General features: G+C 34.1%; 2 protein-coding genes across 2 annotated transcripts; one reads left to right on the forward strand and one right to left on the reverse strand.

The window, feature by feature from the left end:
- Positions 1–10559: 10559 nt before the first annotated feature.
- LOC133286129 (uncharacterized) lies at positions 10560–11429 on the reverse strand. Its single transcript, XM_061483486.1, has one exon. It carries the CDS (start codon positions 11427–11429, stop codon positions 10560–10562), a length of 870 nt encoding a protein of 289 aa, XP_061339470.1.
- A 7952-nt stretch (positions 11430–19381) lies between these two features.
- LOC133286144 (endonuclease 2) lies at positions 19382–21543 on the forward strand. The gene is made up of 9 exons (XM_061483508.1): positions 19382–19494; positions 19598–19772; positions 20062–20160; positions 20265–20320; positions 20425–20508; positions 20594–20686; positions 20773–20840; positions 21190–21263; positions 21342–21543. The coding sequence occupies exons 1-9, from the start codon at positions 19384–19386 to the stop codon at positions 21434–21436; spliced, it is 855 nt and encodes a 284-aa protein (XP_061339492.1). The 5' UTR covers positions 19382–19383; the 3' UTR covers positions 21437–21543.
- Positions 21544–21859: the final 316 nt, after the last annotated feature.

Raw genomic sequence — 21859 nt, forward strand, 5'->3', positions numbered from 1 at the left:
AATTATGATGAGATTTAATTGATTCTTTCTGGACATAAGATGAATAAGTTCATTAATTTGATTCTGTCACCGTAATTCCATTATTTCTCTATATTATGTTTTCCATGTTTCTTTCTCATTACGTAAAAGCTACTAAATCCGTAACCTTGTTTCTTCTGTGCATTATTAATTTCATTTCTGATCAACCGAGTGGAATATCCATTCAGTTATCCTATTAGAAGAGCTGTACCTACGAAAGCAAAAGTCAACTCCATGCTTATCCATCATACCATTTTTTTAACTACAACTTGGAAGTTTTCTATTGGTGAGCTTCTAATATTTAACATTTGGTTAGAGTAGAGCTTGATCATTGGCCCCACCTGTGCCCCCCCCCTTCTCCTCATCATTGTTTTTTTTTCTTCAAAGCTTTATGTTTCGTTTTCGTTCTTTGTTACAATTCAGTTCATAACAAAACAGCAGTCTGAAAACAAATTGGTTAATTAGCAAACCTTCAAATCTTTTCCTTCCCTTTTTTCCCCCTTTATATATGTTATAGCACAAAGTAAATTATAATCTTCTTCCATATCTTTACTAATATAGAAACATCAATCACTCAAGTTATTTATTTGGATAGCTAAGAATGAATGCTGGAAATTACCAACAAAATGTGTTATATCATTATTATAATACATTTAGGAGAATTTTATTAATTAAATCATTAAATTTATAATATGTATCATTTATGGTTGAAGGGGAAGAAAGATAAAAACTTTCGAGATTAGATGCTAATAAGAGGAGGTAATTAAGTTGTGGTCATGAAAGCCTTTGACCTTAAGTTGTGTATCAACAATGTGTGGTTGAACAAAGTTTGTAAATGCTCAAGTCGATGCTTGACTGGATGCATAGCCAGTATAAAAAAAACCTTGCTCTTGGTGTGTGGATGATATTACGTTTCAAGCAATTGATTCTTTTTGAGTGGTTGGTTAAATACTTGGGGAGAAGAGAATACAAAATCTTGGCTTCGGAATAGTGCCATGCAGATGCAGGAACAAGTATGAAATTGTTTTTTTTTGGAGAAAAAGTATTAAATTGTATTAAGGCATTTAAGCGGTCATGCGGTGTAACCCTATTGAGTATTGACCTCACTTATTACAGGATAAGAAGAATATTCCATAGTGTAAATAAAATACATTGATCCTTCAGGATAATTCACCATAAAGTTTATTCCTTAAAAGCCTGCCATTCAAGTAAGAATTAAGGAAAGTCACCAACAAGCAAAGATATTATTTGAGTCAAATTCTATCCAATCTTTGAAGTCAAACAATCCCTCTTTCCCTCAGTAGAATATCATTTTAATTTGATCTCCAGTTGTAGAACATTGCCCTCAGCTTTGCTTCTTGTGATTTGTTAAACGTCAAAAACTACATTTATTAGTTTAGAAAACTTAAACGGAACTCTTTTTTTTTGAAGTACATGGGAATCGAACTGCAACACACACCCACTAAACACTACGTACACACCCACTAAACGTCAAAAACTACATTTATTAGTTTAGAAAACTTAAACGGAACTCTTCTGCTTGGAGCCAAACCCATATCAAGTATGAACGCAATCCATAGTTTAATGTACGTACATCAGATTTTGTTGCTTATCAGGATCAATAAAATTTATAAATGACGAGAATTACGTTAAGCTAGCCTCATGGTGCTAGAGATTTTTGGACCTTGATCAGAAAAGTAAATAAAAAATAAACCATGAAATAAAAAATCATACAATAAATAAAATAAATAATTATTAAAAGTGTAGGAACTATTGGATTTATGCGGAAGCGATTTAGGACCTAGTATATTGGTATGCTTACCGAATCATCCTCGTTTCACAATTACCTCTTGGTGCTTGGTGCGCAGATCTCGGGTAGAATCTTCCCTTGTATGATTCCTCTTCACGAACTACTCACCTCAGCACCGCAGCACGAACAACCTCCTTGTAGCTGGACTGTGGCAGATCTTCCGGACTATGTCTCAAGGGAAAATGGGAAGTGTGTGGGCATTCTCTCACTTTCAGGGAGATGACCTTACCTCAGCCTCTGCAATCATAAGTGAAGACTAAAGAGGCTGATGACTATAAGTGTAGAATATATATGGGTTTCAAGAAATCCTAACCCTAAGCAGAATGAGTTTTAGATTTTTTTGGCTCTTCTTACACACTAGGTCCTATTGGGCTTTAGTGAAAGAGCAAAACCCAACAAAAAGTGGTTTAAAAAATTATATCTTTATTTAAAGAGAATTTCAAGAAAATAAATGTTAAAAAAATAAACTAAACAATAAAAAGAAAAACATATTAAAGCAGTGTTTTAAAATCCAGCTCGGACCGGCCGGGTCGACCCGGGACTCGGTGACCCGGTGGGTTCCCCGGTCCGAGCGGATAGTTGGACCGCTTCTGCAGTCAATCCGGATTGGACCGGTTGACCCGACCGAAATCCGGTAACCCGGGTTAGACCGGTTATTCCTTTTTCTTTTTCTTTTTGGTAATTTATTTTTTTGTTGATAAGAACTCTTGAATTAAATCATATTCATATTTTATGATGAATACGATAAAAGTAAGGTGAAAATAATAAGGTATTTTAGATTATTCAGTTCGTTTATGTAATTTAGTTGCATCTAATAATGATCTCATGAAGTTAAGTGGTGATAAACACTGATAGTCTCATGATCTTATCTTAACGGTGGACACTTTTTTCTTAGTGTATATTTCATGCATACTATTTGTCATCATGATTTAATTTATCTGTATCATGTCAAGAACAAAAGGTGCATTTAACTTATATTGCAATTTTAATCCAATATTAGGATATGGTCTAGAGCTAGAAGCTTAGAAGTATATAATATTTGCTATCATTGAAAATCAATTTATTTTTTGAAGCTCATTGATAGTTTTCTTATGTGAATTTTTATTAATATAAGTAATATTTTTATATTTTTAATATGTGAACAGTAAATCCGGTTCAACCCGGTTGAACCAGTGACCCAGTACCTCGACTGGTTCGATGACCGGTTCGAGTTTTAAAACATTGTATTAAAGAAAGAAAATAAATAAATCACTTGATGTCAAAATGTCTTTAATTATGTTCGATCCTCCTCAATATCACTTTTGTGAGGGGTTTAAATTCTTAATCTCGTAATCCGCTCCAAATTAGACTAGTCGCGAAGGGATGAACCGATTGGAATATCTTAAAAAAAAACTTTAATTACAAATGAGCTATATATTTCAACAGGATAAATTATCACGAAGAAAATGGACATGCAAATTCAAACTTATTCTGCGTTTTATTTTTATAATAATTTAAATATAATTACATCATACGACAATACGCGTATTATGGATATAACGTACAACGTAACTATGTTTTGCTTATTGATACAACATTCAACGTAGCTATATATTTAATTAATTACATCATACGCGTATTATTGATTTTATAATAATGAAAATTGTTTTGCTTTTTTTTTTTTTCCTTCCCCTTATGATGTAGTAAGTTTTTTTTTGGAATAGTGATCAAAGTGCCACTGTTCACCAATTTTTTTACCTAAATGCCACGCAAACAGTTTTATTTCCCAATCTGCCACGGGGGCAAGCTCGCTACTCGGTGTAGCGAACTTGGTTTGCTGACGTGTCACGTTTCTAGTGGATAACAAGTACGAAAGTAAAAAAATAAAAAATTGAAGGTCGCTACATGGGGAAGCGAACTTGGTTAAAACAAAGTTCGCTACCCCGTGTAGCAAACTTGGTGTTCACTAGAGACGTGACACGTCAGCAAACTGAGTTCGCTACACCGAGTAGCGAACTTGCCCCCGTAGCAGATTGAAAAATAAGACTGTTCGCGTGGCATTTAGGTAAAAAAGTTGATGAACAGTGGCACTTTGGTCACTGTTCTGTTTTTTTTTTTGGGTAATCGATGTAGGAAGAATTTAATGCAACGCAGAGTTTGGAATTTCCTTTTAGTTTTGCTTTTCCGTGATCAAATCTTTCCTTAACTACTAGTGTATACAATGTTTACAATAATCTGGAATGTTATATATACGTTAGAAACGTGTAAGTATAATAAAATAAAAATTTCGTACAAGATCTGATCATGGAGTGAAAATGTAGCGCTCTCGGCCCATTGGTCCTTCAAGATAGAAAAAAGTAGAGAGAGAAAGAGGAGAGAAGCGAGAGAGAGAGGGAGAAGAAAAAAAAAACAGACCATGGAATAAAATTCTCTGATCATGACCTCTTAAACAAAGAGTTACTTGTCCAGCGGTCTTCGCTTGTACAAGTTCAGCATTCGGTAATTTCTGTTAATATTTGTTATTTATCATCAGTATGAGAGTTGTATCAGATGATTGTATTTATCAGTAGAAGAGTTAGTTAGAAAGATAGTTAGCTTTGTAGAGTTTGTTAAAACTGAAGTTAGTTCAGTCAGTTTATTTTGTTTTCACTCCATGTATATAAATGGAGTAACTGTCCATATTGTACTCACTTTTCATTAATGCAATATACAGATATGAATTCTTTAATCGTTTTTCTCTCTTATTCCTTGGGTTCTAATATGGTATCAGAGCTTTGAGGGAGGAGCTCTAGTATTTTCTTGTTATCTGAATCCTTTCTTTCGTCAGTTCCTTGCGTGATTTCCTTCTTAATCACTATGGCGAATTCGAATTCAAACCAAAGCTCCCTCCTGGATCATCTCACGAACCCAGGCAATACATTGTATTTGCATTCGTTAGAAAATCCGAATCTTGTTCTAGTTACTCCTCTTCTCAATGGCAAGAATTTTCGTTCTTGGCAAAGATCGATGAAAATGGCCTTACGATCCAAAAATAAACTGTGTCTAGTAGATGGAACTTTCAAGATTCCAGAAGAAGATGATTCTACCTTCGCTGCTTGGGACCGCTGTAATACGATGGTTCTGCAATGGATTCACCACTCCATTGAAGGATCTATTGTAAAATCAATCATATGGATGGAAAAGGCTCATGAAGTTTGGAAAGATCTCAATGAGAGATTTTCACAAACAGATGTATTTCGTATTGGTGATATAGAAGAAGATGTTCATCATCTTCATTAGGGAGAATGCACAGTAAGCGAGTTTTTTACTCAACTGAAAACTCTTTGGGATGAATTGGAGAATCTGCAGCCAATACCAATCTGTACCTGTGGAGCAGCAGAGAAATTCAAGAAATGTCGTGAACAAAATCAAGTTATCAGATTCTTGAAAGGTTTAAGCGATCAGTTCTTTCACGTACGTTCTCAGATCATACTGATTGACCCTCTTCCAAGTATGAACAAGGCTTTCTCTTTAGTAATTCAGCAAGAACGTCAAATGAATACTGAAAATGTGATTGAAACTGGTATTGATACAAAGGCATATGCTGCTACTCAACAATCTGCATATCCTGCTGCTCAGAAACCTTTCAACCGTACTCGCAATTTTGTCCCAAACAGATTCAGGACTGGTAGAGGAAGAGGAACCAAATTGTGCACTCATTGTGGGCGTAATAATCACACAGTGGACACATGTTATGCTAAACATGGATATCCACCAGGCTTTCGAAACAGGATTAATGTAGCTTCTGCTAATGCAGTAGAAACCTCTGACAATTTCAATGATGTGAAAGAAGATAACAGATCTGTTACTATCAGTCAAGAGGAGTATCGAAACCTTACTGATCTTTTCCAACGGACAAACATGGAGACTGGAAATGAAGGCACTACATCTCATAGTGCACACATGAGTCAAACTGCTCAAGGAATGGCTCTGCCAATAATGGTAAGCCTTCTGTCCATTGGGTTGTGGATACGGGGGCAACTGATCATATAAGTTCTACACTTTCTCATTTTTCTTACTTTAAGAAAATTGAACCTATATTGATTATGCTGCCTAATGGTCATAAGGTATTATCACAACACTCTGGCACAATCATCTTATCTTCATCATTGAAATTGGTTGATGTGTTATATGTACCTGAATTTCAAGTAAACTTGATTTCAGTTGCGAAATTACTGACACAATATGAACTCATATTTTGTGGTTCTATTTGTTATATAAAGCAGATCCTTTCAAACCAAGTAATTGGTTCTGCTAAATTGCATAATGGGCTCTTCATTCTGGAAGCAGAAGACTCAATATACAAGATGAAGACTGCTGATACTTCTTGTTCTGATAATTCTGTTAAGCCAATCATAGCTATGAATGTTGTTTTTAATAATTGTGTTAGCAATGTCACTGTTGACACTTCTCTTTTATGGCACTATCGTTTAGGCCATATTTCTGATGTTGTAATGACAGATATGTGTAATCATTTTCCCTTTGTACGTTGTAGTAAGGCAGGAGCACCTTGTAATGTTTGCCATTTTGCAAAGCAGCGAAAATTATCATATTCTAACAACAATAGCATTTCGCAAAAGCCATTTGATCTAATCCACACAGATATTTGGGGTCCTTTCTCAGTACCTTCAATTAATGGTGAAATATATTTTTTGGCCATTGTAGATGATTTCTCCAAATTTACTTGGGTGGTGATGAAACACAAGGGAGAAACTCGTATTCATCTTCGTAATTTCTTTCAATTAATTGAAAACCAGTTTGGTACCTCCATTAAGATGATTCGCAGTGACAATGGTGCAGAGTTCATGATGCATGATTTCTATGCAAGTAAAGGAGTTATACACCAGACTTCATGCGTTCAAAGTCCACAACAGAATGGTGTGGTTGAACGAAAACATCAACACATTCTTAATGTTGCAAGAGCCTTATGCTTTCAGGCTAATCTACCTTTGAAGTTCTGGTCATTCTGTGTTCTGCATGCTGTTCACCTCATCAATCGAGTTAGTAGTCCCCTCCTTGCTGGAAAAACTCCATATGAATCACTTTCTGGTCAGCCACCCATACTGATCCACTTAAAAGATTTTGGATGTCTCTGTTATGCAAGCTCTCTCACTGCTAGACGCACCAAATTTACCTCTCGAGCTCGAAAATGTCTGTTTCTGGGTTACAAACTCGGTACAAAGGGGTATGTTTTGCTGGATCTTAATTCTCATGAGGTTTTTATTTCACGAAATGTGGTATTCTACGAGCAGCATTTCCCATTCAATGTTCCTTCCCAAGATTCACCTTCCATAACCATAGAAACATAGAATCCTAACCCAAACACCACTCTTGATGATGATTTTCCACACTCAAACCCAAACAGTTTACCTAACCTCATACCTACAGAATTCATTCCATCTCAAACACAAACACAAACTGTCCCTCTTTCCTCTCCTCAAACACAAACTGTACCTACCTCTGAACCTGTTATCTCTAATTTCTCTAATATATCTCCTCATAGGTCTAATCGATCCAGAAGAAACCCCACCTACTTAAACAATTTTCATTGCAATCTTGCTTCCTCAACACCATATCCTTTGTCCTCTTTTCTATCCTATGACTCATGTCCCACTTTCCACACCAAACTCTGTCATAGTATTAACACCACATGTGAACCTTAAACCTATACTGAAGCTGCTCAACACGATTGTTGGAAAGATGCAATGACATCTGAACTGAGAGCTCTTGAACAAAATAATACTTGGCTTCTCACAGCACTTCCTCCTGGTAAGCATCCCATTGGATGCAAATGGGTTTTAAAACCAAGCTCCGAGCCGATGGCAGTATTGAACGTCATAAGGCACGTCTTGTAGCTAAGGGTTATACCCAACTTGAAGGCGTGGACTTTCTCGATACCTTTTCTCCAGTTGCAAAAGTTGCTACCATCCAGATTCTTCTCAACGTTGCCACTGCGAGGGGCAGGAACTTGGAGCAACTTGACGTTAATAACGCATTTCTACATGGGGAACTTCACGAAGAAGTTTACATGAGGCTGCCTCCTGGAGTTGTATCAGCTGAACCCAACCAAGTTTGCAGATTCCAAAAATCCTTATATGGATTGAGACAAGCGAGTAGGCAGTGGTACTCTCGTCTCACTTCTGCACTAACCTCCATTGGATATAGGCAATCTGAGGCTGATCATTCTTTGCTTATCAAGGTAACATCGAACTCATTTACAACCTCTTTGATCTATGTTGATGATATCGTGTTAGCAGGAGATAGCATGAAAGAAATTTCTGATGTTAAATCATTCCTGGATTCTGAATTCAAAATTAAAGACTTGGGCAAACTGCATTATTTTCTCGGTCTTAAGATTCTCAGAATAGAGGAAGGAATGGTCATCAATCAACGTAAATATGCCTTAGACTTGATTGTCGATGGTGGTGTAATTGGCTCTAAGCCAACCTCCACACCAATGGAACCTAGAACAAAATTGAATCGTGAGTCAGGCACAACATATGAAGATGCTGGAACATATAGGAGACTTATTGGTAGGTTATTGTATCTGACTACTACAAGACTTGACATATGTCATGCAGTACAACAACTTAGCCAGTTTATTTCGAATCCTAAGCCGTCCATATGAAGGCTGCATTACACGTATTGAGATTCATCAAAGGTGCTCCTGGGAATGGTCTGTTCTTCTCAGCCAAGAATGATCTCATACCTAGTGGTTTTGCAGATTCAGATTGGGCCACATGTTCTGATACTAGAAGGTCAATAACATGTTTCTGTGTGTTCTTGGGCAATTCATTAGTAGGCTGGAAATCAAAGAAACAGACGACGATATCCAGAAGTTCCTCCGAGGTAGAATATCGAGCATTGGCCTCATTAACTTGCGAGTTGCAGTGGCTTCGTTATATCCTGGATGATTTGAATGTTAAGATTCCTAAGCCTATTTCGGTTTATTGTGATAATCGCTCAGCCATCCACTTGGCTCACAACCCTAGTTTCCATGAAAGAACTAAGCATATAGAGATCGATTGTCATTTGATTCGCGAGAAGATCACATTGGGTCTTATACATCTCCTCCCAGTTTCTTCTGCAGCACAATTAGCTGATCCTTTTACTAAGAATCTGTCACCAGATCCTTTTAAGAGTTTGACTGGCAAGTTGGGCTTGGTCAATGTCCACCATCCAACTTGATGGGGGATGTTAATATTTGTTATTTATCATCAGTATGCGAGTTGTATCAAATGATTGTATTTATCAGTAGAAGAGTTAGTTAGAAAGATAGTTAGCTTTGTAGAGTTTGTTAAAACTGAAGTTAGTTCAGTCAGTTTATTCTGTTTTCACTCCATGTATATAAATGGAGTAACTGTCCATATTGTACTCACTTTTCATTAAGGGTAAAGTGTGTGTCATTTTAAAGGATGTAAAGTTATGTCATTTTAAGAGAGAGAAAGAGATAGATAAAGGAGGAGAGAGAGTTGACAAAAAAAATAAAGGTATGGGTCCCACCTCTTTGTGAGAGTGAAAGGTTTGTTCTAAACATTTTTCCCTTTCATTAATGCAATATACAGATTCTTTAGTCGTTTTTCTCTCTTATTCCTTCGGTTCTAATAATTTCTACTGTAACACGTGATTCGTGAATAATCAACAAATAGATTCCGAATAATGAATGACCAACACAATTAATAATAATCAAACCATCACGCCGACTAATAAGTTTTGAATTCAATTTCTGATGATAATTTTCAAAATCATTACAAGTTAAAAGCGGCTAAGGCATTTAGGGTAAGTCTCTGGTGTACTTGAATATAGTTTGAAATAGTTTTCATTTTTTGCGATGCTATTTCTAATTGGTCTAATCACCAACTTTGTTTTTTGTTTTTTTGTTTTTCAAAACGTTGTCGAACGCCCTAAATCTGCCCAAATAAAACTTGTTTCCATATTAATGATGTCGATTCTTAAAAAATGTAAAACTAAAGACACCATAGTAGACGGTCTAAAATAAATAAAAAATAACTTTGTGTCAAAGTCAACTTCTGATTTAGAAAGCGGAGGAGGAAGAATCGTAGCACACGAACATAACTTATTTTTTTCTTTTTGTCATGAATTTTTTTTTAGGAATCAGGATCACCCTCTTAAGACATTTTTAGGTTTTTGGATAAATTTATATAAAATATTTTTACGGTACAAGATTTTTGGAGTTATTTTTTAAAATTTACTCTTATTAACTTACGACAAAAATGCCAAAATTATTTTCTTAAGTTTCAACTGAAAAATTATTTAATTGTTAACTTTTAACTTTTATTAAAAAATTTACTCTTATTAACTTTTTAAATTGTTAACTTACGATACAAACATATATCAAATGTATTATATTTTCGGTGTATCAGAGCTATTGCACTTTCCCATCTTAAAAGATCATTTGCACATTAAGAAATTTTAAGATTTAACTGAAACATATTTCAGGGTGTACATTGAGGAGTTCTAACAATGGACTTGTGTAATCAATCAGCAGATTGAAGGTATAATGACAGTATATTCAAATAAGAAAGCTACTTCTATAAGGGAGGAAAGTAATTGTCTAATTTATTATATTCAATTATTTACAATTACAAATTCAAAAAATTAATCAATGTAATAAAAGTTTTTTTACAAATTAACTCTGTCAGAGTCCTTATTTCCTGTTTGTTTTTTTTTTTTTTTTTTTTTTTTTTTGGGATTAAATTTTGAGCACGAAGGAATTTGGCCAGCACTGATCAAGGTTGGATTCCGTTACGTTTTCTAACGGCGATCTGACATTTCTCATGTCACCAACTGTCAACCCGTGACGGCTGTCATCTCTGACATAAACCAGCTGGACTCCGCCGGATTCTACTCCAACGGTCTTTCCAAGGCTGGGCCCCCACTCCGCCAACATCGCCGGTATCCGACGCCGGAGCCGCGTGTCCCAAATACTCAGCGCCAAATTCCCCGACGAGTTTTCTCCAGCGGAAACCACCACCGCAGGTGAAGAACAGGAAACCGCCGGAGTAGGTGGTTTTCCGGTGGGGATGGGTCGGAGTCCTTGCTCCTCGTTAACGCCGTAAACCGAAACGACGCTTCCGTCAGAGGAGGCGCAATGGTCGAAACCAAACCCTATGGTGTCCCATAGCTTAACCACGCTTTTACTGTTGACAATTTCTGAAAGCGAGAAGATATCGCCAATGCTACGACGACGTCGCAGGAACCCGCCGTCACCGTTGCCGGAACCTCTAACTCTGAAATACTCACCGGTTCTGTCTTGTTCGTCGTCGTCGTCGTCGTCTTCAGATTCCGATGATAAAGTCGAGTTCGAGAGTTCATCTTCTTCTTCGGTGTCGCTGTAATCATCATCACCATGGTGGATGAGAAGAGGAATGGAAGGAACGTGTTGACGGAATATGATGATGAGAATGGTGCGGAAGGTGGCGAGTAGAGCGAGAATAAGAGCACCCCATTTGCAGAGATTGTAAGCTATGGAAGCAGGTTGAAACTGAGAGGCAAATGATGAGTTTTGCTTCTGAACATAATTGAGGATATGATTGAGCCTGTTAATCACATGAACTTGCATCTTAGGGTTTTTGTTTTCAAACAGAAGAAACAGAGGAAGAGAAAAAAAAAATGATGAGAAAGAAAAAAGAGTGATTTATGGGGGAGCAAAGCCAAAGTGGTCGTAGATAATAAATAGTGTATAAATAAATGCAAAACAAAAATGGGAGATTTAGAGAATATTCGCTGCACGTGAAGTGTTTGATTGAGTCATTTGCTCTGTTTTACAGGTCTATTGCCTCTGTCAATGTGGATGATGATCACAATTCACAAACATCAAGATTCGGATAATTTAGTTTTCAACTTTCCTTCTGTGGTCATAAAACAGATACATAAATTATTTCTTTTAATCAGAATTCCCAATTCTCTAATTATAACTTATCCATATTTGTCACGTGTATAATGTTCCCAACTAAAACGTGTAATAATTGTACAACAATCCCCCCTCTAAAAAAAATGTGCAATACGATAAAACATGTCTCAGAAATTTTCGGGGTTTGACTCGAAAAATTATCTTTCGGTGAGTTTTGTGGATAAAAAATATTAAATATTACGAAAGTATTTTCGTAGTAATTTTTAAGTAATAAAAAATTATTACGTTTTGTTAATTTTGGCCAATGGGTCAAGAAAGATACACACCATGATGACAAGCTACTATAAAAGAAGATGATAACAATATATAGATGGCGTAACAACTAACAACTAACAACTAACAAATTACTAGCCTTTGTACAAACTTTAAACTTTGCACGACAAGCTACGATTGTTTGGAAGTGGTCATGGTTAGTAATTAGTTACGACAGCATCTGAGAAGTTTCGACATCAGCTCGAGATTAGTTTCGAAACAATTAATGCATGTACGATAAAAAGGTTTAATTATATCTAATATGTTCATGTAATAAGAACACTATTAACCACTTACAATAATTATATTATATGAATCAAATCTCCCAAATTTTCTAACTATATATAATAAATTTCTTGTTTTTTACACTAGGGGGTGTTTGTTTCAAGTTTTTGAAGAGGATTACCGGTAATCCTTCTTTGGTAAATGTAATTACCACGTTTGGTAGAAGAAATAAATTACGATTCCCGGATATCCAAGGATTACCGGTAATTTGATTTATAAAGAAAAGTCACTATTCAGATTACCAAAAATAATATGGTAATTCGGAATATCAATCAGAATACTAAGTAAAGGGAAAGCACAACAATAAATTTTGAGACAAAAATACCCCAATACACATAAAAATCTAGACCCAATCTATTAATTACAAAAGTAAAAATAGTTTGGGGTTATTTTTGTAAAATAACCTCATATTCCAAGTCATATTTCGTTCTAAACCAGATATGGAATCAGTAATTTTTACCCAATATTCCCGGTAATATTTTGGCGAACCAAACACCTCTTTCGTAAGATTCCAAGTAAACTCAATTTCTATTGTATTCCCATTAATCATGATTCCCAGTCACCAAAAATTTTCTTTTGTACACCCTAGGAGTGGTAATCAGTAATCACTGTATGCATGTAAAGGAAATTTGAATTTTAATAAATTGAATGCAAATTTCGACTTAAAATGCAAGAATTTAACTTTGATACAATCTCAATGTAAACAAAATTTATACTATCAATTAATGACATGTTACTATATTATTGAATGAGTTCAATACTGCATGTGTTGTCAAATTCATTAAATGATGTCACAACACGTTATATGACAATATAATTATTTTCTCTTTACACTAATAGTGCTATAAATAAGGGTTCGTTTTTTCTGCAATTACTGCATACAAGTTATCTGCAGTAAACTCAATACGACGTTGTTTTGAGATGGAAGTCGTGATATTTTTGTAATTTTAATTTATTTCAGGGTTATTACAGACTTTATAATTATAATTTTTTAATCTTTCAATCCCAAAACGACATCGTTTTGAGAATAAATGCAGATAACTTATCTGCAGTAACTGCAGAAATATTTTTCTGTTAAAATAAAACTCAAAATGCAATACAAAAAAGTAAGGGTTATAATGTTATTTGCACACCAAAAAAGAGAGGGTAAAAGATGGTAAATTATTTTTATTTGCACGCCAACCTATTTATCAAATTTTACTCTCATTATTATGGAAAAAAATCTATTACAATGTGTATTTTTTATTATTAAAAAATAAGTTTGTTTCTTCTGCAGTAAATACAGATAAGTTATTTGAATTGAGCTCAAAACGACATCGTTTTCGGGCAGAAATCAAGGTGTTTTTGTAGTTATATATACTAGAAAAGTCTTTATTATCGACGGAATTTTTCAACGAAAAAAATTCCGTGAAAATTACTGACGAAATTTTCAACCGAATTCGTTTTTCGTTGAATTTTTTGACGGAAAACTGATTCCGTCAAAAACTTTCGACAGAAAATGGATTTCGTCGAAAATTTTCGACGGAAAATGAATCAGTTCCAATTTTAATTCATGTTATACATGTCCAAGTATTCTGAAGTCAGTTTTGTATTGTGTATTGATTTGTTAATTTTTATTTATTAATTTTTTAAGGTTACAATATATACTTAGTGTACACTACTCTCTAATTGTATAAGTCTTTTTTTAAAACTTAGCCTAATATCATGATATGAACTTTTGTTTATTTAATGTATGTTGTTTAATTTGATTATATTTTTTTATCAAGTGCATTATAGGAAATTGGTATTAATTTTGTAGAGGGAAATTTTTTAAAAAAAATTCGATGGAATTTGTTTTTCGTCGAAAACTTTTACATCAGTTTTTGACAGAAATTTATTGATTTTCCGTTGCAAATTTTTGACAGAATTTGTTTTCCGTCGAAAATTTTCACATCAGTTTTCGACGAAATTTCATTGATTTTCCGTCAAAAATTTTCAATGGAATTCATTTTCCGTCGAAAATTTTTGATGAAAATTTATTTCAAATTTTCGACGGAATCTTTAATTCCGTCGAAAAATGGGTTACCCACGAAGGAAAATTCAATGGTTTGAATTCCGTCAAAAATTCCGTCGAAAACTTCATTTTCGATAGAAATTTTTCGTCGAAAAAATAGACTTTTTTAGTAGTGATAATTTATTCTAAGGTTATAATAATCTTTATTTTTATAATTTTTTAATATTTCAATCCAAAACGACGTCGTTTTGTGAATTAATATAGATAACTTATTTACATTTACTGTAGAAATATTAAAGCCTTAAAAAATAATGTAAAAAAAAGTGTATGAATATCATTGTTATAAAAGTGATTTCGAAAACTATTTGCTTAAAAAACTAAGAAATATGTGTAAAAATTAGGCATGATAGTTCTCTCTCGATTTTATTATTATATAAAAACTAATTGGTGAATACTGAATAGCGTAAACTCTCAAGAATTAGTACGTGTTTGGATTAATTTATTTTCAAATTCCTGATATTTTTTATTTTATTTTATAAAAAAGCGCTTTTTAGTGACATGCTACTATAGGTGTAAATGAGCCAAACCAAGCTAAGTTTTAGTCGGAATGAGCTAAGCTTGTATAAATTATTTGAAGTTTAGTTTGATTTATTAACCTTATACAAGCCAAATTATAAATTTGATCTGTAATTAAACCTGAATTGGACCGGCCGATTTGACTCAGAAATCGATGAACCGGTCAGGTAGCCGATCCTAAGTTGTTAGATCGGATGTCTGTCTTTGTTTTTTAAAAATACAAGATTTGGCCTGATTTTTCAAGACTACCAAGGCTTCAAAAATGACATATTACCAGTGTAATAAACCTGAATTGGACCGGCCGATTTGACTCAGAAATCGGTGAACCGGTCAGGTAGCCGATCCGAGTAAGCTGTTAGATCAGATATGTATTCGTCGGATCAGTTCGAAATAAACCTGGTCATTATCCAACTCATTAAGTGAGTCACGTGCAGTCCATGTAGAATGAACCTGAATGACATATTAAGTTGTTAGATCGGATGTCTGTCGTTTTTTAAAAATACAAGATTTGGCCTGATTTTTCAGGCCTACCAAGGCTTCAAAAATGACATATTACCAGTGTAATAAACCTGAATTGGACCAGCCGGTTTGACTCAGAAATCGGTGAACCGGTCAGGTAGCCGATCCGAGTCAGCTGTTAGATCAGATATGTATTCGTTGGATCAGTTCAAAATAAACCTGGTCATTATCTAACTCATTAAGTGAGTCACGTGCAGTCCATGTAGAATGAAGTTTACAATAGCTGGTACTGGAATATGGTTATAAAGAATGAATTAATTTTTGTTCGGGCCGATGTGGAACACTAAGCTCTTTGAATAATCAATTGAGCTTTATCATCGCTGTTATCATTGCTGGGAGCTGTGACCGATAGCTGTTCTTGGTCTTGCAGGGAGTTCTCCTTTGCAGGGGACAGTGGCATTTGACCTTTGTGTTCTTTAAATTTTCCCCACACAATTAGATAAAGTCCAGCAACCACCACTATTGCTCCAGTAATACTGATGTCATAATAGTTTTTCCCTGTCCAACCTTTCTCAACTTCTTCCCATGGCTCTTTAGGAGCATTGACATCATAACCGAAATTGATTTAGCTGTTACAAGAGTCGCGTTGAGGGTTGTTCCCGTTAAAAGCATCGATTTGTTTGGATGAACTTTGCATGCTTTACCTCCATCTTTTTCCTACCTTACTCTATCTCAATTACAATTTACTCTATCTCAATTACAATTTGGTTGGGTAAGGGAAAATGGAAAGAAAGGGCAACCTATATAAAGGACTCAAAAATCTAAAATGATGTAATCCTGTGATTGACTTTGTTATGAACTAGGTTGTTGTTTATTTTGGTGGCACACTTTACTTATTTCTAATGCTGTGGTTCTTATTTTACTTGTTTATTTCTTTCATATATGACTTTTTTTATTCCTACAAAAATTATATATGCTTGTATTTGAATATACTATTAATTTTTATGTATAAAATATAAATTTTTATGTACACACTCGGGGCATACAGTTGAATCAGTGACCTAGTACTCCGGCTGATTCAATGTCCGGGTCAGTTCTGATAACATTGCATATTACAATATGTGAGATATAGGTTATAATTATTTTGTTTCTTTTGTATGTTTAACTTGGTGGAATAATTTTTTTTTTATGCACATAACAAAAAATGGCAAGTATGTAGAATGCTTAATTACAATTAATACATATATATATATATATATATATATATATATATATATATATATATATATTCACTCACTCATGAATTAAAAAATTCACTCAACAAAAATGATAATCGCGATGATGACAAAAGCCAAAAGTTAAAGATAATAAATTGTTCAACAACATCATCAAAACTTTATTAAGATATTTATATTTTGTTGACTTTTTTGCTTCATTCACACCGCCAAAAAGATTAGAATTGCAATTCGTATCTCTTAATCGATTAAGGCACCTTCATATGAGCAAATTGATGGCATGTGAGATTGACTTATAATACTACATAGGAAAATCTTGAGAGTCGATGAAGAGCGATAGATGGTTTGAAAGCGATGAGAAGTTGAGAAAGGGGTAGAAGAGTAAAAAAATTTGGCGAAGGAGAGAAGAGAAAAGAACAATGACAGCGAATAAATTTAGGGTTAAGAAAATATGTGTTTTCCAAGTGAGAAGAATGAATATTGCAAAAATTTAAAAAATCATAACATATTTTTTGATACAATCATATCATTTTTTTATTAAAAAATAACAAGATATTATTTTATTAAAAAATAATAATATATTATTGAATTTAAAATAAAACAAAATATTATTTGTTAAAAAATATGAACCACGCCAGGAGGTTTACATGACAAGCCTACTAAAGTTGGCTTGTGGCTTGATTTTTAAACTTTTTAACGAGCTCAAACCTTACTATTTTCAAAATGGGCCAAGTCAAGTCAGGGAAAAAAACAAATCAAGTTGTAGGCCCTATCAATCCGTCAGATCCATTTCCATTTACACTCTTACCTGTTACTTTAATAGCAACCCATAATTCAAGATAAAAGAAAAGTTAAAAATAGAAATCCATTTTAGTTCCCCTTGACATAGGTAAATTGGGTAAACGTAACATGATTTGTGCTCTGATTCGTTTAACCTGCTACTCGTGTAGATTAGTTACATTAGTATCAACATTTTTGTAAGTTGGTTTCATCAGCCCAATTTATTTAATCTGTGGGTTAAAAAAGATTATGACTTGCATGTTAATGGACTAGTTATTAAAATTAACAATTATGTTTTTTAAAGCCAGTCAAGTACCTGATTCTGCAGCCCAATTTCCTAATTATGACGCAGATTAAGAAAAAAGAATTGGAGTGAATCATCTCATGTAAATGTAAAAGAGTGATCATGTGGTCATGTTATTTGATCACAACCACTCATTTAAGAAGATTAAAATGAACAAAAAACCAAAGAAAAAAGTCCTAGATAATTCCCCGCCTCTCCTTTAGGCCCAGTCTGAATTTCTATAAGGCTAACAATCGGGCTGTTCTGGCTTTGACCCGTAGAGAATTGGGAACATTAAGCAACTTGTCAAATATCTTGGACTTGTTATAAATGAAAAATGTTATCAAGTCAATTGGGAATATTTTTATGATTATTTTTTTGAGATGCAAAGATGCTGAGCAAAGGATAGAGTTTAGAAGACAGTTAATTATTGATGTAATTTGAAAAATATAAAATACTAACAACTGTCGTGCCTTTTACTTTGCACGCAATGGTGTCATTTTCTAGCAGTTTTTGCAAGGTGACGGAAAAGAGATTGTTGCTCAATTAATTAATGCGTAACGAGTGGATTTTGGTGATAATGAAGACCATCAAGAATTAAGTCTTTGAAATCTTACAATGGTTTTGAGACGGCTAATTTTATTATTTATATACAGGTATTTTTTTAGTTGTAAATATTTTAAGGGGGGTTAAGCTGCTTTTTTACGTGGTAAGCTTACTTCTGACAAATTGTATTATAAGATTTGTATTGATCAGTAATAGCATGCGTTGCACGAGTAATTTAAAATTTAGATAAAATTTCTAAAATATATTAAAAAATTTAATAGAAAAATATTTAAAATTTATTATGGTAAAAAATATACAATTAAATTCAAGTAAAGTCTAAAAAATATAAATAAAAATAAAAATGTCTAAAAATTATAAAGTATACTCAATTAATATTAAAAGGTTTAAATTTAAAACTAAGAAATTTTTGTAAAAAATAACATGTATTATTGTTGACCAAAAAAATAGACGAAGAGATTAAGTAATTCTTAAAGTGAATTTAACTCGAAAATATTTTACGTGTTTGTGTCATGATTAAAAAACATTTTTTAACAAAAAAGAGTGGAATGTTTTTAGAAGTATATATATCTTCATAAAATTACATTTTGGTGATCAATTTTCTGTTGAACAGCGGGTGGAATAAATGGCTCAAAAGTCAAAACGTTCAAATATCATGAATAAGATGAAGACATTCATTAATGGGTATGATTGTGTCTTGATTTCATAACAATTATAAAACAATTTGGCATTTTAGCAAGCTTTTACCCTCCTTACTAACACCTTGTGCAATCCAATTGAATTTATTCCTAGATTGTGCTGGGAGGTTGATTCCTATTCTTGCTTTTTAACGCGTGCTTGCACCAAAAACACAAGTCAATATAAAACTTCTCAGGACTGTTTTAGTCATTAGGCAATGTTCTGAATCGACAAAAAAAAAAATATGTAAATAGAAAAAGGTCAAAAATTATTTTTGTCCGTTAAAAATCTTATACCATTTTGATATTTTACTTGTTTGGAAAAGAAAGATGCCTTGAATTGAAATATACATTTTTCTTATTTTATAATCGAAAAAGGAAATGGTTGAACGATCTACAGTTTCATTTGAAACGTAAACCCACCCTTTGTGGCTTTATAATATTATATATATAAGCACAGAGCAAGGTCATGTTTTGTATGGTTTAGTGAAGGAGAAAGATGGAGTATTACAGAATGCAGGTTGTGGCCATAGTCTCATTGATGCTTCTGTTTCCAAACACACAAGGGTGGGGAGAAGATGGGCATGCCATAATTTGTAGGATTGCTCAGGTGACTAATTTGTTTTCTATCTCTCTCTCTCTCTCTCTTTCTGAGTGTGTTTGAATGTTCCACACTCACAGCATCACATTGCTTTACTCTTTCAATGTAACAGTCTCGCCTCAGCAATACAGCTGCAGTGGCTGTGAGAAAACTGCTGCCAGAATATGCAGAAAATGACTTAGGGAGTGTGTGCTCATGGGCTGATCATGTCAGGTTTTATTTACCATGGTCAGCTGCTTTACACTTTGCTGATACACCTGACAACCTTTGCAATTACCAGTATGATAGTAAGTTTCTTTCTCATTCTGCTCCTAATACCCCTTGTGGGGTCCCTTAGGATTTTGGTATATCAGTTTTATTTTTCATCATGATCTAGAGTTAAAAGAGTGTGAGTGATATTTCTTCTCTGCTTTTGGGACTTAAAACCACAATTTTGTGTGTCAAAAAAAGTAGTTTAGTTTCTGCCATATGCATGTGATACCATAGAACACACATTATTTGCATAGTTACTGAAAATTTATCAATTTCTCAAAAGTCAAATTATTTTTTGGACTGACCAGTTGTCTGAACATTCAGGGGACTGTAAGGATCAGAATGGAGAGAAGGGAAGATGTGTTGTGGGAGCGATTAACAATTATACCAACCAGCTTCTCAACTATGGCAGAGAAACTCAATGTAAACCCTTGTTATGAGCCTACAATCTTATGTTTACACCCCCAAGGTTTTTCTTTATATCTTTTTCTCATCTGCTGACTAACCAAATTCTTGTTCTATATCAGATAACCTCACACAAGCGCTTCTATTCCTTTCTCATTTTATGGGAGATGTCCATCAGGTATTCATGATAAAGCTACAAATCTCACATACACAGAAGCTTATATATCTGAATTAGCGATTTAGTAGTTATCGTGATGACTTTTTTGCATGGTTAATCTGCAGCCTCTCCATGTAGGCTTTACATCAGACAAGGGAGGCAATACAATTAATATTCACTGGTACACAAGGAAGCAAAATCTTCATCATGTAAGTCTGATTCTCAGCTCATCAACTGCTACAATATGATCTATTTCACTATTTACTGTACTGACTAATTTTATACCACACACAGGTTTGGGATGATAACATAATTGAGACAGCAGAAGAAAGATTCTATGACTCTAACATAGATGAATTCATCAGTACTATTCAAGGGAATATTACGGTATTTTATGCAGCAGCTTTCTGTTATCCTCAATCTAAAGAACTGCTTATCAAATTTTGATGTTCGCTTCAAATTTTCTGAAACAGAAAACATGGTCCGGTCAGGTAAAAGGATGGGAAACCTGCGATTCTAGTGAGACCACATGCCCAAATATGTATGTCCCATAAGGGCTTATTTATCCTAAAGTTTATTCCTTCATTACTAGTTTAATTTAAATTATTTTGCTGATGAAAATACATTTAATTTGTTTTTTTATTTTATAATGCCTCATTCTTTTATGGGAAATACTACTCTCATGTTACATGAGAGTAATATTACCCTTCTTTTATATGGGTACCTGAAAATTTCTCTCGCAAAAACAAACAGTATTCCTCCATCTGGTGGCCCATGTGAGGAATTTTGTTAAAAATCCCAAAAATCTGTGGCTAGAAAAATCCTAGCACCTGCTTCTTTAGTTTATGTATACAACGAAACCACTTATTTGACTTGGGTAATTTTTTTAGATATGCATCCGAAGGTATACAAGCAGCCTGTCAATGGGCATACAAAGGTGTCACCGAAGGTTCAGTACTAGAAGGTAAGCTATAATAATTCTGGAAGTTAAAACTTTTTTCATTTACCTTTTCTCACTATATCATGAAACAATACTCTGCAGATGATTACTTCCTATCACGTTTGCCAATAGTCAATTTGCGATTAGCTCAAGGAGGAGTTCGATTAGCTGCAACCCTGAATCGTATTTTTGGGTGACGTGAATATGTACTAAAATATGAAATATGTTTATAACGTATTAAAAGAGAATAAACTTCCTGCATATTACTCTTGAAGATTACCTATCTCTTATTTTTCCTACTAATACGCCGCTATAAATATTATTTTATTATTATTTTTTTTTTTGGTACATAATATTATTTTATTCAGTATACAAGGTGGTTTAATCCCCCCCCCCCCCCCCCCGGGGGTTTAATCCCCCCCCCCCCCCCCCCCTCTCTCTCTCTCTCTCTCTCTTCCCACTTTTATTTTCTCTTTCCAGACAAACGCAAAAGAAAATAACGTGGTCACCTGAGATCGTAGGGGGGAAATTTTTTTACTTGGTCACCTGACTAGGAAGTCTACTTGACTACTTGTATCTACTTTGATTCCTTGTCAGCTGAACTTAAACGAAAGCACCTC

The sequence above is a fragment of the Gastrolobium bilobum genome, unplaced genomic scaffold, assembly GCF_033153095.1.
Source record: "Gastrolobium bilobum isolate Gb01-03AN ecotype WA unplaced genomic scaffold, APGP_CSIRO_Gbil_v1 utg1240, whole genome shotgun sequence".
Taxonomy (NCBI): domain Eukaryota; kingdom Viridiplantae; phylum Streptophyta; class Magnoliopsida; order Fabales; family Fabaceae; genus Gastrolobium; species Gastrolobium bilobum.